The 26,216-nt window shown below is 37.2% G+C and overlaps 2 protein-coding genes across 3 annotated transcripts in view; one reads left to right on the forward strand and one right to left on the reverse strand.

Annotated features, from left to right (window-relative positions):
• The window catches only part of ANGEL2 (angel homolog 2), a 137,399-nt gene extending 121,504 nt beyond the window's left edge, over nt 1-15,895 (forward strand). The window contains exons 8-9 of one of the 2 annotated variants that reach the window (XM_078156321.1): nt 7,797-7,897; nt 15,658-15,895. In XM_078156321.1, the coding sequence (XP_078012447.1) occupies nt 7,797-7,897; nt 15,658-15,737 (181 nt within the window). In that variant the 3' untranslated portion in view covers nt 15,738-15,895. Of the gene's footprint in view, nt 1-7,796; nt 7,898-15,657 lie in introns of those variants that run through there. The other variant, XR_013487308.1, reaches the window with a different exon arrangement.
• Nucleotides 1,647-26,216, reverse strand: FLVCR1 (FLVCR choline and heme transporter 1). The gene is made up of 10 exons (XM_021007806.2): nt 25,418-26,216; nt 19,878-20,022; nt 13,704-13,841; nt 12,015-12,082; nt 11,256-11,359; nt 9,138-9,248; nt 7,850-7,955; nt 7,367-7,478; nt 4,929-4,996; nt 1,647-4,764 (listed from the first exon to the last, which is right to left on the reverse strand). Exons 1-10 carry the CDS (start codon nt 26,159-26,161, stop codon nt 4,738-4,740), a joined length of 1,623 nt encoding a protein of 540 aa, XP_020863465.1. The 5' UTR covers nt 26,162-26,216; the 3' UTR covers nt 1,647-4,737.

The raw sequence follows: 26,216 nt of genomic DNA on the forward strand, positions 1-26,216 counted from the left end.
GATCTGGAGAAGAATATGGCAAACTACTTTAGTATCTTTGCCAAAAAACCCCAAATGGGGTCATGAAGAGTTGGACATGATAGAACAACAAAAATTAGTAAGCCACAGGGAAGCAGATTTCAGTTCAGTATAAGGAAAAGCTCCGTAACAATCAGAGATGTCCAAGAGCAGATCATGCTACTTCAGCAGTGATGTTTCCTTATCACTGGAGGCCTCTGGTCAGGGGTACCATACATGGGGTATTCATGTGTCCAGTGAAGGCTTAACTAAAGAACCCCCTAGGTTCCTTCCAACTCTGAGACTGTTCCAAAGATCAGTCCACCCTACAGAAACTAAATTCTCAAGTACTGAAATAACTGGCAGATGTGACTGCTGAGCCATTATCAGCAACATCTGAAAGATCACAGAAGACAGATCCTGTCTTCCTGTACCTCAAGACTGGGGAAAGGCAAATGCCCCAATTTAAAAAGGAAAAAAAAGCAAACAGACTTTGCAAACTATAGACCAGTAAACTTGACTTCAGTTCATGGGAAAATTCTGAGATGGATCATTAGGGATGGGTGGTGAAGAAAAGTGGTAAGGACAGAGCTAGCCTGGCTTCATCTAGAACCAGTCATATCAGACTAACCTCTTTTCCCTTTTCTGAGTGGATTACTAACCCGGTAGATCAATGGAATGCTGTGGTTATCATTTACCTGGATTAAACATGAGGCAGCTAGGTGACAGATTGAGCACTAGAACTGGAGTTAGGATAATCTGCGTTCAAATCTAGCCCCAAACGCTTACATGTAACCCAGGACTAGGTACTTAACCTCTGTCTGCCTCAGTTTTCTCATCTATAAAATGAGGATAATAATTGCAACCACCACCCAGGGCTGTTGGGAAGATAAAATATTTGAAAAGTGCTTTGCAAATCTTCAAGTATTACATAAATACTAAATTATCACCATTGCAAAGCTTTTGAAAAAATACTTCATATTGTTTTCTAGTTTAAACAATAATACACATAAGTGGCTTCAGAGCTGGTTGGATGGCTGAGTTCAGAGAAAAGAAAATTAATGGCTCAATGTCAATGTGGTAGGAGGTCTCCAGTGGAGACCCCGAGGGGGTTGTGCTCAGGCCTTAGTGATTTAACATTTCTTAACAATGACTGAAATAAAGCTATTAGTGGTATGGAATCAACTTGGCAATTAATACAAAGCTGGAAGGACAGCTAACCCAATATGTGACAGAACCCAAAAGGATCTTGACAGGTGAGAGCACTGAGCTGAATCTATGAAGGTGAGATTCAGTGAGAGGTTGTGAGATGTCAAACATGTGGCCCGTGGCCAGCATGGCCTGAGACGTGTTTATGTAACTGGGGAATATTTAATGAAATAAGTAAAAATACAACAAAAGGCAGATAACATTAAATTTTGAAACAGAGTCAATATGAAACTGCAGGGATCCTTATGTACAGCTTACTGACCCATTTCTCCTTCGGTTTGACCTCACTGGTGTAGTGGACAGAGATCTGGCCTCACAGGTTCAGTCTCCCTTTTTAATATTTGGGTGGCATTCCAGAGCTTATGCAGTTCTTCTTTATATTTTATCCCTCACCCCACTTCCCAACCCTCACCAATGAAAGTAGCAAATAACAAGTCATGGGTGTTTTAAAAATAAATTCATTTCAACTTAGAAATATTGGAGGACAAACATAGCTTAGACTCAGACAAAGGAACATGAAACATGTCAGTGATATTTCACACTCTGAGAAAACAAGAATGAAAAATATTCTTTCTGCTGTTACTCCCAGTTTAAACAAATACATCTCACATGAGATTTCTACAACATACTGAAGAAACAAGTTATCTTTGCTACATTTAGAAAGGCATTTTTATGGGAGCTGGCAACATGCTGTCTTAGTGCAGAACCAGGGACATTCATTTAGGCTTGTGCAGGCAGAACCTGCTATGCCGAGAAGCTTAGCACTGGCACCCCTTCCCAGGAAAGATGGTGGAGGGTGACCTAATGAGCATGCCAGGGGGTCCAGGGAGAAGGCACAGTAATCTCTATGATGGCATAAAGGATTACTCTTGTTAATAAGTAATCCAAATGATCTGTTTCAAACAGAAGCAAATCCCAAGAGTGGTGATGAATGATTAGAGCCCAAGAGATTCAATTTTGGTATTTGGTGAAACAGAGCTCTCATCACTTCAAACAATAATGTATCCAAATGAAATGTAATATTTATTGGGAAAAAAAACCTAATCATCTTTGTGCCACTTGATAAATACACCGTTAAAATAATTTAAACTTTTCCCAAATGAAGGCAATCCAATCCAAGATACAAGAGATAGTATTACATAGCCCTTTTCCATCATCTAGTTTCAAACTACAGCTTTAGTTCTCATATGGGAAATTTTTTTTTTTTGGTCAACTCAGGTTAAAAAACAGCTAGTGTTCCAATCACCTAGGGGAAAACATACACACATAACACATAATTTTCAAAAGACAATAATTCCAGTTTTAATTGTAACTTGTACAAAAATCAGGGGCCTTAAAAGCAAGTGCGTAGTATTAGTCTTAAGAATCTGAAAAATAAAACACTTTTAATAATTACATTGAGAGTTTCTTTAAATATATTCCTATGAATACATATTATGCTCTGAATGTCAAAGGAGGTTTTATTGAGCACATTGTAACTGAGCTATCATCATCCAAAGAGGCCATTAAGAAGGACGCAAGGATCATATGCATCCATGATGTAGATGAACCACAGTCTCATCCAATTGCACAGGTTGAGGCATGCCTTGGGTAACCCAATTATCTGGTTCCACCCAACTCAACCTGGGGTAAAGTACTTAGCATAGTAAAATATTTTAGAAATGGAAGGGAGCTTACAGATCATTGAGTCCAATTCTATTTTAACAGATGAGTAAACAGACCTCATGAGGTTAAATGACTTGCTAACAGTTATTTAGTCATGTGGTAGCTCTAGTGAGAGCTGAGGGCTCCTGATTTTTAATCTAGTAGTCTTTCCATTGTCATGCTACTGCCTATATTTGATAACATGTATTATTCTTGACTGTACAGAATTGATTATAATTTAAATATAAATCTGTCCATGGCTCCTGCCCAAATCAGGATAATTATTCCAACTGCAAAAGGGAAACTTTTCACGGGTTTTCATGTTTAGGCTAATTTATGCATGAACATGATGCAAATAATGCAAGTATTCAAGACTCTAGATATCATTATGACCTTTCCTTAAAAGATTTCATGTAGAATCCAAAACTTGGAAGAAATTTAGGGCTTATGGCCTTTTAGTACAGTTGTACTATACCGTATAGTTTTTCATTCAGCAACATTTACATGCCCAGGGCATCCAGAACAAACACTATAGTAGGCAATGTGGAAAAATACTCAGCCAGTTTTTCCTCGTACACATCAAGGAGCAGACTGTCCTAAGAACATGTAATACTATTGTGTAAGCTTTTTTATGGGGGAAAGAGAACACTGCTCTTCTCTGACACATCCAAGCAGTACTACTTGGCATCAGTGCTATACTCTATGCTACCTGAGAACATAATGTCTAAAGGGTACATGGTAGATGGTGAAAAAAAGAACCCAAAGAGCTGCAACCATAGAGTTGTGAAGATTGTGCCAAGAAGTAACTACACTTACAGGAGGCTTCATTTATGACTCTATAAAGTAAATGTGGGTTACCCTATCTTAGCAGCTTCCAAGGCAAAAACTCAAGGTGATCATACTGCAAGGAGACAGAAGTGATTTAGTACTATCATATTCCTCTCATAATAAAACATGGGATGGAATTTTAACAGATTTTGTTTTACACTAAATATGAAATGCAGGACTCCTACGGGGCACGAGGGAACTCCAAGCACATTCCCTTTATTGGGTCAGTAGCTTCACGTCTGTATACTATAAGCATACATTAAAGACTGACAGATATCATGAATAAGCAGTTAAAGAAGTACATATTCAGTTTGCGGGTTTTTAGAGTCTGGCATGTTTATCTGTTTGGGGGAGGAGGGTCTGGATCCATGATTTCATTAATATAGAGAATTTCTGGTGAGGAAACTTCCTTTACCAATTCAATTCAGCAAATGTTTTGCAACTTATAGTCTTACAGCCCAGACATAGTGGAAGCAGGACTTGAACTTAGGTCTTCCTAAGTCCAAGGTTAATTCTTTCTTCACCAACACCAGACTGCCTGACTTTCATCTACACACATAATACAATGCTAAGAGCATTTTGTTTTTCCTTTCTTAAAGGAGAATTTAACACCATTATTCTACTGATGTCTTAGAAAAGAAGTTTCAAAGGTATCCTAAATATATTACATGAGAATATGCCCTCCACTGCTACTCTCATAGTTTAAAAAAAATAGAAAAATATTCCATTTTCAAAAAGTAAATGCAGAAATGTCCATATTTTCGGAGATGTATTATTATAAAAAAATGTAAAACCATTTGATAAATAACAAATAGTGTTAAAATGTTGTAACATTTTAGGCAAAAGTAATTGTGCATTTATAATTCACATAATTATTTTCAAGTAAAGTTCCTTCTCCCATAACTTGTAGATCAATCAACTGTTCATACGCAGATCTGATTATTACAATTCATCCTGCTTAGTATTACATGAAATTTGCACATTATTTTCTACTGAACTTTCCCATTCATCTCAAATTTTTGATTTTGATTGTTTGACCAACATAATATTTTTTGATTTTCACTCTTCAGGACTGTTGACAGGTACCTGTACAAAGAATCAGAAGACAAAATACTTATTATTGTAATGCCTAAAATGTGAAAATACTCCTAATTTCTAACAGGCTGAAAAGCCATCAAATTAGAAAGAATGATTTTGCATTTAATGTACAGTTTCTTAGTATTAGATAAAATAATGAAAATATCACCTACAGCTTTAATATCCATGTTCCGAGATCCTAAATTTACACTGTGTCTTTTCAGATCAGATTTGATTAGTGCTGAAACAGAAAAGAATACATTACTATAATATTTTGTAAATGAACAATCATATATATGAAGTATACTTTTCTACAATCAGCTGAGAATACTTCAGCTGTAATGTATTATCAGAAAACATTATTACCTTATTACTGATGCTGTTTTGGTAATCCAGATCATCAGAAATAGGTAATTAGCTACATGCAAATGTGTTTTAAGTAAGTCATTTAAAAATCACTTACATTTGTAAATTTAAGGTAACCTTTTACAATAATATTTTCTATATCATTTAAGTATGGCAGCATGTTTTAAAATTGAGATGAGGACTACCATTGTTCACTTCCAGTTTTTAATTTTCCTTGTGATTATTCCCTTTAAAAAAAATCAGCATTAGTGGATGTTTTATATGCTATGAGACAGTTAAAAAACTGATAGCCTGGAACATTCCCATAAACCTTTCAGAAAGCCAAAGTCATCCTCTTCTAACAGACCAAATAATAGGCTGGTGTTCCCAAATAGTTAACGTACACCTAAGTTATCACATTTTAAACTGATAGAATCATATCCTACATTTTTATCACTATGATTTTTTTTAAAGAATAAAAAAAGCTAGGCATTCTACAAACACAAAACTAAATGTACTTGGTTTTGATTCATGCTCTTTTGGTATGGAAGAAAGAAATTCTTCTTTTCTTATCCCAGATTCTGTCTGAATCATTTTTATGCCCAAGATCAAGAAAATACTTGCTCTCTGGAGCCAACAAGTCTCTATACCTTGTCAATTATATAACATCCTTCTGTAACTTGAGGAGAGGTAGAAAGATGATAAAGTAGGACTATACAGAAGTCAAAGTATGACTGAAATTACTATCCACAAACTGGGGCAAAACAAGAGAATCTGCTCCATTCATGAAGAGATTGTTTCTGTAGAAAGGGGGCAAAATTCTCCTTCCTGGACATTTCACAAAAGCTGTATCAAAGGGCAGCTAGGTGGTGCAGTTGATAAAGCACCAGCCCTGGAGTTAGGAGGACCTGAGTTCAAATGTGACCTCAGACACATGATACTCATTTGCTGAGTGACCCTGCTCAAGTCAATTAACCCTGATTGCCTTGCAAAAAAATACAAAACCCAAAAAACTATACCCACAAACAAGGGTGAAACTGCCCACAATTTGTTAAGTTTTGCTATTTAGCTTACTATATTCTCATTTTCTATGTAAAAATTTCAAATTAGAAAAGCCTGCACAATGAAAAATACATTTATCCCTTTTAAAGGATTCCTATTTCTAATTCCTATTTTTTCTATTCTACTAACTCATTTGAGAAGTACTATAGAATATATGTCAATATTAATAAGATAAATAACTACAGGTCTAGTAGCTGAGGGCCAGCCTAGCTAAGGATAGATGGCTGACCACTAGGGGAGTGAATTTATTTATTTATTTATTTGGCAACAGCAACTCACAAGCACCATATAATAAAATGTAGAGGAGTTGAGATGTGTAAGTGGAGAGAAATACTCACACCAGTGAAATCACAGATCTTTTGAAGCAAAGAAGGTTTTTATATGTTATTTCCCTCTTTTTCCCTCCAATTTGGAGCAAGAGAGAACATATGCTGATTGGACTGTGAATGCTGGGAAGAAGGGAGAAGAAAAACCAAGAGAGAGAAAAGACAAAAGCATTCTCATTTTTCCTAGTTATGTCACTAGTTTGGGAATGAACAAGTCTCAGTAAGGGTAGAATCATGGAACTTTAGAATTGTAGGCTGCAATAGCTACAACAGGAATGGTAGATAGAACCTATGGGATACAGTAGCAACTCAATGGTGGAGAAGGCTGATAGGGATGCAGAACCAATATTTGACCCCAGGACCAGTGATCAGAGTACACGTAGGCTCCTGGGATATCTTTTTTGTGAGGCAGTCGGGGTTAAGAGATGTCCCTGGAGTCACACAGCTAGTGAGTATTATATGTCTGAGGCCAGATTGGAACTCAGGTCCTCCTGGCTCCAGGGCCAGTGCTCTATCCACTGCACCACCTAGCTGCCCCGGGATATCTTTTTAAATACTGTTTGTTCCTTTCTACAAAACTTGACTTTGGAGTTCCATTTATGTCTGTTTTTATTTTGTAGTTAATATGCTTATGATCAAAATGCTTATTGGTTCCCAGCAAATGAGCTGATTCAAATACTCTAGAAATAAGCTAAATTCAAATCTAACAAGGAAGAGAGAAAAAGAGAGACTCTGGATAGGGAGGACCTATGAGCTCTATACTGGAGAATTCTCCAAGACTCAACCTGGTCTGTCTGCCAAGAGTAGAGCACTTGACATTTCGGTGACATGAAGAATTAAATACTAATACTTTTATGGAACAAACATCATTAACTTACCTGTTAAAATGATGCCTAAAAATATCCATGCACAAAGGAAAAGATTTCCACCAAGAGGGCCATATTTTGAAATAAGCTTTCCTTGAACCAATGTAAAAAAAATTCCAAATAACTGAAATAAGACAAGATAAGATAAGGAATTTTTATGGGAATGCCAAGAAATATAAACTCTTAGAGGGTAGCAACTGTATCACTTTCATATTTGCATCTCAAGAACCTAGCACTTTGTAATTAAAGACACACGATAAAGGCTTATTGATTGGATATATTAAACTTGATTTTAGAAAGGACTTTTCCTAACAATTTTTATTTTTCTAATTTGTGCTCTGGAAATCTAGTATTAGAAGGGACAACTCTGGACACAAAGCACAGTGTATTAGGGAAAAAACATTAGTGGACATCCCTACTATGCATTCTCTTTAATTTTTAGCAAAGAATCTCTGGCCAGAAAATGCTCAAATTCAAGAATAATCAGAAACTTACCTGTGCAGAAGCATTCAGAAGACCTGATGAAGTGCCTTCAGATTCTGGGTATGTGATTTCAACAGCAAATTCAAAACCCAAGGGGAGATAACCAGTCATGAAGAAGCTAGAAAAGCACATGCATGTTATGTAAACATTCATCACAAAGATTCTATCACATAACTGGTTCAGTTGTTCTGCTCCAACTAGACACCTTTGTCCCTCTACTAACATGCTGGATACAAAGCTGACTGAAGTAGAGAACCCTGTGCTGCAGGTCCTTTGACTGTAGTAAAACCCGCTCATGCCCAAGCTCACTTTTGTTCTGGGTATTCTAAACCACAGTGCTGCTTTCCCACTCTAGCTCGCTATTCTCCCTCCTGCAGAAGGCCACTGGCTTGATTCTCTTTTCTCTACACAAATATACTTCTTGAGGAAAACTAAACCATTCTGGAAGACATACATATATCTTTTTCACAAGAAAAGGAATTGTAGTTTTTATGATATGAACTTAATCCCTTCCCCCGCCAATATTGGCAATATGAAATGTCCTGGGATCAACATCTTTGGAGAATATGGTATTTTCCACATAGTAAGGTGTATAATTTGTAAAAATGGTGAATAGGGTGGGGCAGCTAGGTGGTGCAGTGGCTAGAGCTCTGGCTTGGAGTCAGGAGGACATGAGTTCAAATCCAGTCTCAGACACATGACGCTTACTAGCTGTGTGACCCTGGGCAAGTCACTTAACCCTAATTGCCTCACCAAAAAAGCAAAAAAAAAAAAAAGGTGAATAGTGGCAACAGTTTAAAATGCCTAATCTGCTACTGTATGAGTGCTAAATAAATGCTGTTGCTGATCAATTCACCTTGAATCCATTGGAGCTTAGTCAAGTTTATTCCTACATTATGAATTACTGGTCCTGTATCATATATAAGGAAACTTTGAGATTAACTTATCAGCCCAAGGTTAACTTTGTTTTAAGTTTTTTACATTTAATTTCTTAGGCCATACTATCTTTAATCAAATTTGTCTTTACACTTAAGTAAAACTGAATTGATTAAGCAGTTAAGTCTTTTCTATTCTCTACCTATGTAATATGTGCTTAGCAAAAAAACCCCAAAAAAACCCCACCTATTTTCCCATTCAGATACCAGTAGATTTTGCAAAGTTTAAATAAAGCACTGTTTGATGGAACAGAAGGTCTTCTTTTAAGTTACTTCAATAAATCTCTCAATACTGAGTAGTAGTTTACCTTTATCCCTTTCCTTTCTAATTCCAAAAGTCTATGACTCTAACCCAAGATTCTTACCCAAGTGCTCCTCCAGTAATAAACACAATGATAAGATGTCCAAGGTTCAAGGTAAAAGTAAATATAACCATTCCAATAAAAGACAATATGTAAACTATTAGAGTGGTCTGTCTAAAAAAAACACAAAACACAATTATTATTATTATTATTATTATTATTATTATTATCATTATCGTTGTTGTCGTTGTTGTTGCTGTTAGAGCCTGAATATCCCAATCACAAAATAAAGGATGGCTGGCTATTGCCACACCTGTGCAGTAACAATACTTTCTAGTGGTTAAGATTCAAAACTATTATATTGCCAACAGGGAGGAGGTCAGACTTGGTAAAAAAAAAAAAAACGGTTTTAGTCCCTCACAAAGTCAGAGTTCATACCTGCATAAGCCAGAGACTCTTGGAATGAAGAAAAACATGGCTGTTCCTACTTCTGAATGAGACAGCATCTTTCCTCATCCTTCAAGGATTGGCTCAAATCCTACATTCTCTTCAAAACTTTTGCTGACTACTTTTGTCCACAATATTTTCTCCCTCTCCTGAATTCCCACAACACCCACCATTGGTGACAATCACACTTAATCATTTATTTCCTGTAACAACGTTTGCTTTGTTATTACTTTTCATCTACATTTATCTTATCTCCCACACTAGATTATAAGGCCTACATTATATTTGTATAGATACTATTATGCGTGCACTTAGGTGTTCAATAAGTGTTTAAGGAATGAATGAGTGAATGACATCAAGGGTGGGAAGAGATCCAGGAGCTCAAACAATCTTAGAACTGAAAGAGATCTTAAAGGCCAATACATCCAAACAATTATCCAATGTACAAATAAACTCCAATAATTATTTCTATAATAAAAACATATTTTCCCATGGAATTCTGAAGGTTTTTCATGTCCATAAATATATGAGGTTTTAGAAATTTACTCTTAGCCTTAGAGAAAATTCCCTTGATCTTCAAAAATTATTAAATTATCTCTTTTTGGTCCTTGAGAGATTACAACTGTTGTCATTGTACAATTTTAGAAGATAAAATTTGAAATCCATATCTATTTCATCATTTTGAGCTTACCTCCTCTCCCTCCCCCCAATTAAATTCTTTGTTTTTGGTCTAGTTGAATCCTAGTGGGGATAATGTACATTGAAATATCAACAACAAAAAGACTCAGTATTAGAAGAAAAAAAACCCTTTTTTGGGGAAAAAAGATCATCCGCTCTTTATGACTCCAGGCGAATCTCACTGAATTTTTTGAAGCTCTCTTCTGAATGGGATGATCACAGTACCACTTGTAGTCAGAACTTTAAATTCAACAAATATTTTCTGAGCCCCTTTTATGAGGCTAATACTGAGACAAGATTCATCACTTTCTGAATGAGGTTGGGGGGGGTGCTAAAAACGACTGGGAAGCTCCTAAGTCAAAGGAAGAAGAGAAGAATCAATTCCTTGGATTTAGGAATCTACTGATACTCTGATCAGAGATATCAGTTGTAAAAGGTCAAAAGATGATCAAAAGTAAAGAGGCCAAAAGTTCAAAAGTAAAATCAGCAGTCAAATACAGAGAGTCAGCAGACATTGTTACTACCAGGATACCACAGTACAATTAATTTCTGAGGAAACAAGGAAGTTTTGAAGAGTAGGTACTTCCATTGTGCAACAACATCCCTTATGCGAGAAGACGAGTTTAAAAAGCAATATATAAATAACGGATTGGGGGGCAGCTAAGTGGCGCAGTAGAAAGAGCACCGGCCCTGAAGTCAGGAGGACCTGAGTTCAAATCCGGCCTCAGACCAAACCCTTGACACTTACTAGCTGTGTGACCCTGGGCAAGTCACCCCAATTGCCTAAAAAATAAATAAGTAAGTAAATAAATAAATAAATAGCAGATTGGAGCACATAGTCACTATGGAGCCAGGGAGCTCTCATTACTATGCTAAAAACCATATTTAGAAGCCTGCAACTTTCATTTAACACAACCCAGGAGGAAAAAAAAATCCTGTTGGTCTTATGTCACGTTCCTCCTAGGATCAAAACTCCCTTTCTAATAAAGTCAGTCTGGTTGGCACATTTACAACTACGGAGAGCCAAGTTACAACACATTTACCATTTTTACTTACTTGTATGTTTTGGTGTAATCCAGCCACAAGCCACAAAGAATGGAGCCCACCATTCCTGCTACAACTAGAGTAAGCCCAATCAGTCCAGCACTGACTTCTTCTCCCTTACAACAGTGTTCATATAGCATTAATTAGATATTCCCTTCAACACAAATTGGTTCTTACATTCCTGGACTTTCTTAGAAATTTCAAGTAATCAAATAAAACTAAAATGTAAAATAAAAAAGGTTTAGTCTCTGTAACAGTTATAAGTCTAGGTAGAATGAAGGAGATAAGAGAACTCTATTCAACAAAAAACCCCTTTTAATCTATGAAAAGAATCCAAAAAGATGTAAAGAAAAAGTTTATTTAATTCTCTGTAGCTGTAAGTACAGCAATTTTCAAGGGATTTACCATTGTCTAAAAATTATTTTATTCTACTGGAAGCAAAGATATGCTGGACCAAAGTTAGAGATATTTGCTTATTTTATCATTTTTTTCCTCCTAATAGTCTAATGTTTTCTTTGTCTCTATCTCCATCATCACTAATCAAAATCTGTATAAATATTAGTTAATTAAATTCTGTCAATGACAACTATTAAAGATGCTTTACATGTTCAGACATTTAAGAATTAGTCTCAATCTCTTTTTTCAATACAAATATAGAAAAAAAATTAATTATGCAAAAATTAATGAATTAAGGAGAGAATACTTAATCCTAAGATATTCCTTACAGGGTCTCACTATACTGCTAAATAAAAATCCTAGGCAAAATCTTACCTCATAATATGTCAAGATCATTTGGTTTAATAGTGTTGAGACTGAATAAAATGACCCAGTCATAATGCCTATAACAATAGAAAACATTAAATACATTAGTCCATAAAATATGGTAGTAGCAAAAATTTTTTAAACACAAACTGAAAATTCATTTTTAGAGGGCTAGTAAAGGGAAGCACTGTTTCCAACTCCTTTAAGAATTTGAGCTATGGAAATCGAGAGGATGCCCATCAACTGAGGAACGGCTGAACAAGTTGTGGTATATGATTGTAATAGAATATTATTATGCTACAAGAAATGACAAGCAGGATGATTTCAGAAAAACCTGGAAACACTTACATGAACTGATACAAAGTGAAGGGAGCAGAACCAGGAGAATACTGTATATAATAACAGCAATATTGTACAATGAACAACTGTGAATGACTTAGCTATTTTCAGCAATACAATGATTTAAGACAATCCCAAAGGACTCATGATGAAAAATCTATCTGCCTCCAGAGAAAGAACTGATGTTGTCTGATTACAGACTGAAGCACGCTCTTTTTCTTTCTTCCTTTCTTTTTCGAGTTTTCTTATACAAAATGACTAATAAGGAAATGTTTTTACAAGACTGCACATGTATAACCTATATCAGATTGCTTGCCATGTCAGGAAGGGGAAAAAGAGAGAGAGCGATAGAATTTGGAACTCAAAACTTTTTTAAAAAACTGTTAAAAATTGTTTTAACATGTAATGGGAAGGGGAAAAAATATTTTTTAAAAAAAGAATTTGAGCTAATAAAATCTACCAACCTTAATTTACTAGATGTAACTAAAGTAGAATTCTGTCAAAACACAACTCATTATTATTCTGGTTCAGTATATCATATTCAAATTAAGTCCTCGAAACATAATAAACCATATCTCTCAAACAAAAATCCAACTATTGAGTATCTACTATATAGCTCCAACAATATGAGCAATATGAAAGTCCTTGTTGGTGAGACATGAATAATACACAGGAAACAATTACTATAAAAGTCTGAATGTAATTAAATGCTGAGTGATAAATGCTGCTCAAGGAAACAGATCAAGTGGTTAGTTTGCCAACCAAAAAATCCTTGGAAGATATAATAAAAATAATCAAGTTCTAAGGGCATAGAAATGCAGAAGGCGCAGGAACCTGAGGAAAACAGGAATGGGGAGAGAAGGAAAGGCTAGAAAAAATGGCAAAAAAAAAGAATGAAATGAAATGAAATGAAATGAAAGAAATGAAGAGATTCAAAATAATGAGACCAGAAAAAAGTATGTTAATTATGATTGACTTTAGTTGTGTAATCAAAATAGAAGTCAGACTGCCATGGGTCAAAAGGAGTTGATTATTAAGAAAAGGAGAACCAGAGATGTAGCCTTTGTGCTCAAGTACTACTGTAATAAAAAAAAAAAGTCTAAGCAGCAGCTACATTGGGGGAGGGGTCCACAAAAGGTGAGGGAACCTCTCTGCTAGAGGCCTATTTTGCCTTAATTTAACAAACTGTAATGAGGTACTTCCTTACGTATATGCATAGTTCAGAGTACTCATGTCAGTTCTATGAGATTAATAAACTTGGCTCATTAATCACAGTTTAATGCAACCAAATAAAGATAACCATATTCTGGCATACTCTATAAATATATTACAACAAAGAAAATAAAATACTTTACTTACCATAACTAACTAGCAAAAGTACAAAGGGGATATTTTTAAATAAATTCATTATTGATTGTTTATAGGAATACTCTGAGGCATTGTGTTGGACAACTGCTTGAGATTCACTTGGTGGAAATGGAGGCTTTTCTTTGAATGCTAGAAAAAAGAAAAAAATCAATAGTTATTATATTAATGAGTGTAACTAAAGTCCTCTGATTCATTTCTGACTTAAAGATCTAAAGAAACCCTTTTAATAAAGCTTCTCATTTTTACCTAATTTTTTATGAGATAGAATAATTCTTTGCCTGAGTTTATGCATATTTGTTCCTCCAGGGATAAGAGAACTGGCCATTTTACCCAAGTGGGTTGAGAAAACACCAACATCATGTCATGGTTCTGCTGAATTGCTATGTTATTCAGTATACAGTAAATTAAGAATATTTCATTTTTTCAAGAAATTCTATTTCTAGACTAATTTTATTTCGTTAGAGTCAAGCTTCAGATTTAAACAAGCCTATACACCCACACTTTTGTTAAATGTAGTGAGCTAGTAAACTTGTAAAAACTTGATGTTCAAATTCATCTGATATAATTCTACCCCTGCAACTCAAAAGTCTTGTTCCAAGTCATGCCTAAGGGAAACACTGGATCTTGCTAACCTACTCTGTTATTAACAGAAAAGCCAGGGGCTGGGCTGAGGGTATTAAAAAATATGATACATCTGGTGTCAGGTACTTACGATACTAGTCTACAAGACCATGTTGATGGTATTGCAATAGACAATAAGATATTCTCAATCTAATGCTTGAGATTATCTTCTACCTTCCCAACCTTAACATGGGCAATGAAAGGTATGAACATTATTAGACTTCCTATCCAACTTTCTGTAAAAGGACAAGATTTCTTTAGCTAAGAAAGAGAATATATTTTAGGAGACAAGATGAGCAGGTAAAATTTGAGTGGGTAAAATTCAATATTGATAGAATAAAAATAAATTCAATAATGTGAAAAAGGGAAAAGAAAAGGAAAAAAAACAGATCTTTTTTTGAGGGGGGATTGTTAAGAAATAATAATTCTCTATCTAAAATGATTTATATACATAGCTGCTTGAGAGGCAGGAAAATGGGCTAGATAACATTTCAAAAGTTTTTTCTAACCCTAGAATTCTTCAGAATTCCTGTTTGAAACAAAGGATTATAATTATTAAGGCCCTTTGTTGCTCAAAAGATTGGTTCTCTAAAACCAAAGTTGTCTAATTAACCTAGATGCCTATCCCTGCCGGGTCTTATACAAAATTATGTAGTAAACAACTTAAAGATATTTAATCTTCATTGTCCTTACATTAGAGTAAGTAAAATGTTTAAACTGTTACTGTTCTTCTTTTTCCTTTCACTCTAACTGGTTCTTTCAGTGATGGAGAAGTCTGTTGTCATTCTTTGCAAGTGTCTCGTTAGATGGGAATGGGAAATGTCCCATCTTGTTGTCACTGGTAATATATAATTCACAACTATACGCTAGGCTTTTAGAATTAGAAAACTGTACACTTATGAAGCAATAATGAAACTTTGATATTAAGCTTTTTGAGTTAATTACAGCAAAATGAAGGTCTGGATGGTCCTTCTCTACCTTCTATCTCAAAAAGAACTTTTTACTCCAAATGTTAATCTCACCCAATTTATTGACTAGAGCACATGGATGCTAACCCATAAGCACTGGTAGCTGACTGCCCTCTTGGCCAAAGAAGGGAACTAACTCCCCTGGCCTCTACTGCCCATATTCTTTACTTTACCTAAGTATAAAACCAGAGAGAGAAAAGAAACCCTGGGCAATGGCATCCAGCACTACTACTAGGGGGAATGGAAAACATAGCTTAGACTGTAGCTTTGTAAAGTCCACTGGGCTGAAATAGGGATAGTTCTACAACTGACTACAATCCTCACCTTTTCTCTTTTCCTCCCTCAACCAACACCAGCTCCAGCTAAGGTGTGCTACCTAAGACTAAGGGGTAAAGGACAACAATTCTCCCACCTCTTGCATCATCAGTACACATAAGGAAACCAAAAACTCTTCATGCACTGCTAGACCCTTTTCTCCCAAGCTTGAACAGACCCAAGTTCTGCTTCTTTGGGCAAAGTTTGAAATATGTTATTGTTTTATTTATTTGCCTGTATGTGATTAAAACAACCATTAAATACTGTTTTCAAGATAAATATTCCTTAGTACTTATGGAATTATTTTTCAAAAGAACAGGACTTCTACCTTACCCTGAATACCTGAACTACCTTTGGACCCAACAAAATTTTATAGCTACTATTAAAAGTTTATTATCACTTTGTATGTATACCTTAACAAGGCTTAAAAGGGGAAAGCACATATCAATTATGAACATGTAAACTCCTTGAAGGCAGGAACTATTTCACTTTGTATCTCTGTCAATATGATACAATAGAAAAAAGCACTAGAGTGAGAGTTGAAGGACCTTGGTTCACGCATCCCATTTGTGTTGTTTGTTTACACATGTGACTTTGGGCAAATCATTTAATTTCTCTGGGCTTCAGTTTCCTCATCTGCAAAATGAAGAGGTTGGTTCTACTAGGCTGAAATAGGGATAGTTCTACTACGGACTACAGTCTCCTCCTTTTTTCTTTTCCTCCCTCAACCAACACCAGCTCCAGCTAAGGTGTGCTACTATGACTAAGGGGTAAATGACAAGGTAAAAATACAGGTCTCAGAGGATAACTCTATGACCGATGTAGTAGTTGCAGTACAAAACAGTGCCTGGAACACAGTAGGTATGTAAAAAAGTTTGTGGGTTATTTGAATATTAATGTGCTTAGATGCATTATTGTTTTTGATTAGGCATGCCTGCTTATATCTTTCGACTATTCTAAATATTAATATGTAATACCTAAAGAGATTTATACACTATAGACTTGTAACTGCCATGATCAAGTCTGGCAAATGCAGCTTACTATTTACTGTGCAGAATCAGCCCTAAGTGCATCTGCATCATCACTTATAAAACATGTTATCTATAGACTTTAAATTAGAGCAAGAAGGTGGCACAAGTTAAATTAATAATATGCTGACACGTCACAATACCACCACCTGTTTTACAGTGGAATGAGTTCAAACAACTACCCTAAATCCCTCAAGGTCCAGTCATGAAATCCTCCTTCTTTTCTTATCTCCCTTTCTAGCCCACAAGCTCCATGAGGGTTAAGGGTCATGTGCTACTTTATCTGCCGCACTGCCTGGTACACAGTGCTTTGAGCATTACCAATGCTCAAGAAACTTGTTAAATTTTTTTTAATGGTCAAAAGTGGATTGGTTCTGCATCTTTTCTAAAGGAATTTATTTGCTGGAAATGCCAGACAAATCTTATCCTCAATACCATTTCACTTACTTAAATAGAAACAGGGGCCACCAAACCACATATAAGGCATAGTGACTTACAAAACCACATATTAATATTGCCTATGTTTTATTCTATTTTTATTTCTTTCGTCAAATATTTCCCAATTACATTTTAATCTGATTCAGCCTGTACTCAGAAGTGTTGGAGGCTGCATGTTTGATACCTCTGCTCTAAACTATTAAGTCATCTGCAATTAGGTATTATTTTGCCTCATCTCTCCCTATACTTACTCCTTCAATTTCTTATTCTGTTCTCATTGCAGGACTAGCAGTTCTAGAACCATATCAAATAACAACAGTGACAACAGATCCTTTCTTTACTCCCAATCTTAATAGAAAGGCTTCTAGTATTTCTCCATTACAAATGATGATAGCTTTTGGTATCTACTGTTTATCAAAGTTGTTTTTATTCCTATAACTTTCAAAGTGGTTTTTTTAAAGGATAGATTAGTACTATATTTTACCAAATGTCTTTTTTTGTATTTCTATAACCATGTGATTATTAATGTCTTATTATTAATATTGTTTCTTATGTTTATGTAGCTTTCCTAATGATGAACCCTCTCCGTGTTCCTCTTCCTCTTCCTACGGCCCAACTCAGCCATAGTGAATACTCTTTTGAATATACTGCTGTAGGGCTTTCTTTTTCTTCCCTCTCCACCTCATTCCCATTTTAGATTTGGGAACATATTTGTGTCATTGATGGAATTTGGTAAGGTACTCTCTTTCTCTCTTTTAGCAAATTTATGTAATATAGGAGTTAATCATCATTTGAATATCTGATAGAATTAATTCACTTGTAAATCCATCTAGGCAGATGGATTTTTTAATTTCCTCTTGCGGACATATTTTTCTATCCACTATTCCACTGTAACTCTTAATGTATCACATGCCATGAGAAGCCTATTCTTTTGATAGGGTCCAATGGAGTACACAGCCCATTGGGGCAGCAGGTATTTTCTATGATTACAGTGTTCTGCCAATTCTTTTTTTCCACTCCTACTACAAAAATGAATCTTACACCTCAACAAAATTTTATAAACACGTAACGTTAAAATTACAAATTATGTAACACACACACTTTTACTTTCTCACATTACCCACAGAAAACAAGCATTTGGAAGTAGGAAGGACAAAAGATAAGCTTCCATATTAACAGAAATAAAAAGTACATAAAAATCATATTTTTTTAAAGGCACAGAAAAATATCCTGCTCTAATTGGAAGGCCATATGTAAGTAAGCAAGTTTAAAAATGGCTACCACAAAAGTAGATTTCTAAATTATATCTTTTCCAAATAAATATACAACTTTCTAAGGCAGCAAGAATAGGTCATAGATAATTATATATTCTATTTAATTCTTTTTTAATATGCTCACATGCCAGAAAGTTGCAATCTCAAATTGATATAAGGATTCAATACATAAAGTGTTGGGAAACCCAAGGTAAATTGATGATTCTGCATACTTAACATAACCACCATGACTATCTACAGTTTTTAATCAGTCTTATGGGAAATTAAGGGTGTGGATTGTACCTCTTGGACCCTCAGTTTTCATTTACAGAGACAGTCTATGATGAAGCATTCTGTATAATCTTCAGCCAAATATGTTTGTGAGTATTTTCCATAAAAGTAGTCTTTCATTAGTGTTATGTTCACAGTAAGAAAATTAGAACATGGACAGACATATAAAAATCAAATTCACATTAAAATGACAGGTATTTTACAATACAAAACCATTTTTATTGATACTTCTTTCTTCAATTAGCAAATATTTATTAAATTCCTCAGAATGGTATGGTAGGAAAAGTGCTGGATTGGGGGTCAAAACATCTGGGGTCAAATTATGGCCCTGCCATTTACTACCTGTGTGACCATGAGAAAGTCATTTAACTTTGTTTTCTCATCAGTAAAATGAGGAAATTGGATTACACAGCAGCACTATTCAGCTTCTGAGTTACTACAGGCTCAGTGCTGTGATTTTCTCTTTGAATTTAATTGCCAGAAGTTAATATCAATTTAACAAGTTTCACCAGTTCTTCCCCCTGAAGCCACAGAATTGTTTCCCCTTAAAAAAACAAAAACTTTAAAAGCCGACCTTCCCAGAGCTTCTTCCCAACTGACGGTGGCAGTTTGCAGCTGATTTTGACTGACTGCTTCAGGGCAGGACCAGACGAGATGGAGAACACTCAGGGATGAATGTCTGCAGCAGCCCGAGTGGCCTAACAAGTAGATATTTGCCACAGTTGGAAACTCTGACCAACAATCTGCTGCTGCTCAAGATTTGCCCAACATTTTCAGACTCAGTTAATGTTAAGGGGAGGAATGGGAGGGGAGGGCAGGGAGAGACAAGAGGTTCCCTGGAAAGGATTCCCATTAAAGGATGGGAGAGGTCCATATGTATAGCTTCAAAAAAAAAAAAGCACAAGTCTGACCCTGAGCAGGTTAGTATAAGATGAAAATATTAGAGGAAAGAAGAAGTGGCCAAGGGGCAATAATCTTTAAAACCAGCGGTTAGCAGGATGAACTGAAAAATTAGTAGAGATACACAAGACTAACTAGACTTACAATTCAGTGCATTATTAAAAAGATTGAACTCAGTAAAAGGCATTGCTGGGGTCATGGTCATGGCATTCCAAAAATAAGGCATGAACCAAAAGCAGGCAAGTGACATCTGAGATATTATGAATAAGAAACTTCAATAGGTGACCATTTTTTTACATTTGTCTACTATATTCACTCTACTTAAATTTTAGGAAAAACAAGTTTGCTTACCAATTATGGTTAGTATGAATAAAAATGTGGCAACTGACGCTGTTCCATAGAACATGACGTTGATATTGTGTGCCATGAGAGCAGTGTCGTTCTTTGTATTAGGCACCAAAACTGGCGGTAACAAAAAGCCAACTGCAACACCAAGCTATAAGATATACACCAAAATAAACAATTATAATTCATCAGTTTTCCCCAAACCCTCAAATGTATTGAAATTTAACAGAATATCAGTGTAAGAGGAGTTACCGACAACTCATATCCGCTTTCTTTATGTTTTCCTTAACAAAAGATAATTATCCTAAAACCAACTTAAAACAGGAAAAGATTCCTTTTTTAAAAACATACTTTAGCCAATTCCATGGAACAAATTCAGTAACTTTTACTTCAATTACTTCATTTTAGACACCCAAAAGCCAGTTTTATTTTCTACTTGGTAGTTGTCAGTTTGAATCATCAGTTTTTCACCGAATCTCAGAATTTTAGAGTTGAAAAGTATCCAGTCTAATCTATACATGAAAAATAATTCCCTCTAATACACAATGTACTCAAAAAGCATTCATCCATACTCTGACTGGAGACTTCCAAAGAAGAGGAACCCATTATTTCAGCCTGTTCCATTTTTCTGATAGCTCTCTTAAGAAATTTTTCCTCTTATGGAGCCAACATTTGCTTCCTCCACCCCTACCCTAAATTCTATCTTTTGCTCCAAAGTCAACCCTCTGGACCTAAGCAAAACAAATTTAATGCCTCTTCTGCATGACAGCCCTGCAAATATTTGAAGACAATGATCACAGTCTCCCTTTCCCTCAAAGTATTCTTTTCTCTAGTAACTTCAACCAATCCTCTTGTGGATAACTTAAGGTCCTTCAGTATCCTAGATGTCCTTGGCAAGACACTCTTCAGCTTATCCATGTTCTTCCTAAACTGTGAAGGCCAGAACTGAACACAATATTATTGGTCTCACCAGGGCAGAGTACATGAAGATGATTGCATCCACATTCCTGGATGTGTGGCAGTGGTAAGGTTGCCCTTGGATAGATAATTAAGCAAATAAAAATCAAATACAATGGTTTAACTTATGAGGTAGGTGAATTCTTAGTGTAAGATTAATAGGCACGTTCAAATAATTTTGAATTTTAGAGCTGGAAGAAATTTCATCAATCATTTTAAAGAATCATTATGGTGTAGTGAATGCTGGTCTTGGAATCAAGAAGAACCTGAGTTCAAACCCCACTTTTACTAGTTATCTGCCTGTGGGTAAGGTACTTCTATGCTCCTCAGGTTAGTCGTGTGTCAAATAGGGGTAATACTTGTAATACATCCCCTCATTGAGTTATCATATAAAGTAATCTTAATCTATTATGCGCCAGGCAGTGTGATAAATGCTAGGCAAACCAAAAGAGTCAAAAGACAATCCACGCCCATAAGGAGCTTACAATCTAATAGGAAAGATAACACAAAATAAAGCAAGCTATGTACAGGATAAATAGAAAATAATTACCAGAAGGAAGGCACTAGAATTAAGAGGGACTGAGGAAGGCTTTCTGTAGAACCTTAGGTGTATTATTTTAGCTGGTAATCTATGTAAATTGATTTTCAATCTCATAAATTATCAAGTCCCCTAATTTTATGGATGAGAAAACTTCAGCTCAAAAAGGTTAGTGGCATGCCCAAAGGTCACACACAATGAGTTTTAAAGCTTTCTTCATTTTTATGGATGAGAAAATTTCAGCTCAAAAAGGTTAGTGACATGTCCATAGGTCACACAGTATGTTTAAGAACCCCCCTCACTTTATGCATGAGGAAATTGAGGCTCAAAATGGTTAGTGAGGTGCCCAAAGGTCATATAGGCAGTGCCAAGATGGCAAACAAGAGGCAGCAACCCAGCCGAATTCCATCAACATTCCCATCCAAACAACTTTAAAATAGGGGCTCCCATCAAATTTTGGAGTGGCAGAGCCAACAAAAAGGTTAGGGTGAGACATTTTTTCTAGCTGAAGACACCTTAGGAAATCAGCAGGAGAGGTGACACCAGGGTTGGGGCTGGCCCAAAATGCACATGGAAGCAGCATCAGTAGCAGGTCTTGGAGGAGACTGCAACAGCACAGCAGCTTTGGGAGCTCTCAGCCAAGAAATGGGAAGGAAGTCAGACTTGTCAGAAAGAGATTAGGGGGGCCATTTGCTGGCACTGATTGACAACTGTATAGCCCATACAGAGTTCTGAGTTTTATTTCCAGGGTAAAGAGGAGTCCTTGTGGTTGGTCACAAGGGAGCAAGTACCCTGGTCACAGTTCTAGAGCAGTGAGGAGTGTCTGTGGCTACAGGAGAGCAGGGACCCTGAACAGGGTTTCAAAGCAAAGAAGAGTACTAATGCTTGTGGCTACAGGGGAGCAGGGCCTCTTCCTGAGTAAAGACCAGAGAGAAGACAAGGAGAGCAGCAACTATACCCATCCCCAAATCACACCATCTTGGAAGCACCAAAAACTTGCAGACCCTCCCCCCCAACTAACTCTGAAAACAACAGCATGAGAAAGCTTGAAGCTTGGGAGAGATGAACTTAGCCTAACTTTAACAAAAATTGAAAGTCAAGATATAGACTGGAAAAATGAGCAAACAACAACAACAGCAACAAAAACAAAACCTGACCAAAAAAACCTACTATGGTAGCAAGGAAGACCAACACAAAAACTCATAAGATAACAATGTGAAAACAGCTATCAAAAACAGCCTCAAAGAAAAATGCTGATTAGACCCAAGTCCAACAAGAATTCCTGGAAGAGTTTGAAAAAAGAGATGAGTGGTAGAAGAAAAACTGGGAAAATAAATGACAGAGATGAAAGAAAATAATGAAAAGAGAATTAACTGCTTGGTAAAAGAGGCACAAAAAATACTGAATACACATACACACATACACACACACACACACACACACACACACACACAAACACCCAGTCAGTGGGGTAGAGAAATATATCTTACCCAAAAGGGAAATACGAGGGGAAGAGGATAAGAGAAAGGTAGGGAAGGGAATGATAAAAAAGGAGGGCAGATTAAAGGAGGTAATGGTCAGAAGCAAAACAGACTTTTGAGAACAGGATAAAGAGAGAAAAGGATAAACAGAAGAAAATAGGATGGAGGGAAATACAGTTAGTAATCATAACTGTGAATGTGAATGGGATTGAGCTCACCCATAAAACAGAAGCAGAAAGCAGAATGGATTAGAAACCGGAATTCAACAATATGTTATTTAAAAGAGACATACTTGAAACGTAAAGACATCCACACAGAGTTAAAAGAAGGGGTGGAACAGAATCTATCTGTTGGAGTTGAAGTTAAAAAAAAAGGCAGAGGTAGCAATCATGATCTCAGACAAAGCCAAAGCAAGAAGAAACCTAATTAAAAGAGATAACCAGAGAAACTATCTTTTGCTAAAAGTATCATAGACAATGAAGTAATATCAAAAAATTTTAAAGCAAGTTTCTCTGATAGACCTCATTTCTCGAATATATAGGGAAATGAGTAAAATTTATAAAAAAAATAAGAACCATTCCCCAACTGATAAATGGTCAAAGGATATGGAGGGTTGGTTTTCAGAAGATGAAATCACTAATGATGAAAGAAATGCAAATTAAAATAACTCAGAGGTATCACTTCACACCTGTCAGATTGGCCAACAGTCAAATTGGGAGGGGATGAGGCAAAATAGGTACATTAATGAACTGTTAGTGGAGTAGTGAACTGGTGCAACCATTCTGGAGAACAATTTGGAACTATGCCCAAAGGGCTAATTAAAAGTGTGCATAATCTTTGACCCAGCACACCATTACTAGGTCTGTACCCAAAGAAAAATGCCTACATGTACAAAAAATATTTATAGCATCTTTTTTTGTGGTGGCAAAAAACTGGAAATTAAGGAGATGTTCATCAATTGGGGAAAGGCTGAACAAGATGTGGCATATTATTGTGATGGAATACTATTGTGCTATAAGAAATGGTAAGCAAGATGGTTTCAGAAAAACATGAGAGGACCTATAATGAACTGATGCAAAGTGAAGTGAGCAGAACCAGGAGGTCATTGTATGTAGTAAAAGCAACATTGTAATGGTGATCAACTGTGAAAGACTTAGCTGCTCTGATCAACACAATGATCCAAGACAATTCCAAAGGGCTCATGAGGAAAAAATGCTATCTACCTCCAGAGAGAGAACTGATGAACTCTGAGTACATACTGAAGTACAATTTTTCACTTCTTTTTTGCAATATGGCTGCTATGGAAATATATTTTGCATGATTTCACATGTATAATTGATATCAGATTGCTGGCCTTCTCATTGGATTGGTGTGGGAAGGGGTACAAGGGAGAAAATCCGGAACTCAAAATAAAAAAAAAGTTAACAAATAATAATTTTTGAGGTTATTTTTTATAACCCATAAAAAAAGGGTAGCTAGGCTCTTCAGTGGATAGAGCATTAAATCCAGCTTCAGATAACTTACTAGCTGTGTAACCCTGGGCAACTAATATAACCCAGTTTGCCTCAATTTCCTCATCTGTAAAATTAGTTGGAGAAGGAAATGGAAAACCTCTCCAGTATCTTTGCCAAAACCCCACATGGGGTCCTGGAGAGTTGGTTGTGAGTTGGACAGAACTGAACAACAGCCATTCACCCCCCAAAAAAAGACTCCCCCTCCCATTGGATGAGAAAATTTCAGCTCAAAAAAGTTAGTAAAACAAACTGTGGTTTATGATTATAATGCAATATTATTGCAGTGTAAGAAATGTCAAGCAGGATGATTTCAGAAAAACCTGGAAACACTTATATGAACTGATGCATAGTGAAGTGAACAGAACCAGGAGAACATTCTACATAGTAACAGCAATATTGTTCCATGAACAACTGTGAATGACTTAGCTATTCCCAGCAATACAATGATCCAAGACAATCTGAAAGGCCTAACAGCATACTATCTACCACCAGAGAAAGAACTGATGTGGATTGAATACAGACTGAAGCATACTATTTTTCTTTCTTTCTTTCTTTCTTTCTTTCTTTCTTTCTTTCTTTCTTTCTTTCTTTCTTTCTTTCTTGTTTTCTTGTACAAAATGACTCATGTGGAAATGTTTTACATAATTGCTCCGGCATAACCTGTATCTGCTTGCTTACTTACTGTGGGGGGGGGGAAGGGAAAGAATTTGGAACTCAAAACTTTAAATAAAAACGTTTTTTTAAAAAAGTGACATGCCCATAGTGAGTTTAAGATTCCCCCCTCATTTGATGAATGAGAAAATGTCAACTCAAAAAAGTCAGTGACAATGCCCAAAGGTCACACAGGGAGTTTAAGGAGCCCCCTTACTTTATGGATGACAGAACTGTGGCTCAAAAAGGTTAGTGCCGTGCCCACAGGTCAGCCTGGGCGCTTGATGACAGCTCCAAAACTGATGATTCTTTTCCCACTGAAATCTGAACTCGCATCCGAGTCTCAGCCTGTCCCCTCCCCGCCCCTTCTGGCTGGGCCAAGGTCTCGCCCTGCCCCTTCCTTACCTGGTTCCCCAGCACAGCCGTGGCACAGGCAGTGGACACCTCCCGGGGCCCGAACCACACGGAGGCTACGTGGGAGGGCAAGCCCAAGATGAAGACCTGCGCCACGGAGCACAGCAGCTGGCCCAGCATGGTGACCCAATAGAGGTCCCTGGCCACGCTGCCGCACTTGACCCAGGCGCCCAGGGCGTTGAAGCCCGAGCCGAGCAGGGCAGTGAGGCGCAGGCCCCACTTGTCCAGCAGCCAGGCGGCGGGGAAGATGAGCGGCATGTAGACCAGCATGTAGATCATGGAGAGCCAGTCGATGTCCATCGAGGGCACGCCGTAGAAGTCCTCGAAGACGTTGCTGATGATGCTGTACTGGATCCACTGGAAGGCGTTGACCAGCGAGTACAGGCTGAAGATAAGCAGCACGACGAAGCGCCGCGGGGACAGCGCCGTGCGCACGCCGCGGGGCCCCTGCTCCGCCCCGGCCTCGGCCTTGCCGCCGCTGCCGAGAAGCAGGGGCACCAGCCGGGCCTGGGGCTCCTCCTCCTCCTCCCCGAGCTGGGACTTGTCAAAGCTCACCGAGGCGGCGGCGGCCTCGCCGAGCAGCGCGTCCCCGTTCGCCGAGGCCGGGCAGGTTCCATTCGCCCGCTTGCCCGCCGGCTCCCCCTCGGCAGTTAGGTGGTTGTTCGAGCGGGGAATCCCAACCTCCGCCAGGCTCACCTCCTCCTGCCCCGCCGCAGCCGCCGCCGCTTCGGTCATGGCCCTCCGGGCGCCCGGTCAGGCACCACGCGGCCCCGGGCCGCCCCAGCCCCCT

This window comes from Phascolarctos cinereus, unplaced genomic scaffold, assembly GCF_003287225.1.
Source record: "Phascolarctos cinereus isolate Bilbo 61053 unplaced genomic scaffold, phaCin_HiC Scaffold_5;HRSCAF=322, whole genome shotgun sequence".
Taxonomy (NCBI): domain Eukaryota; kingdom Metazoa; phylum Chordata; class Mammalia; order Diprotodontia; family Phascolarctidae; genus Phascolarctos; species Phascolarctos cinereus.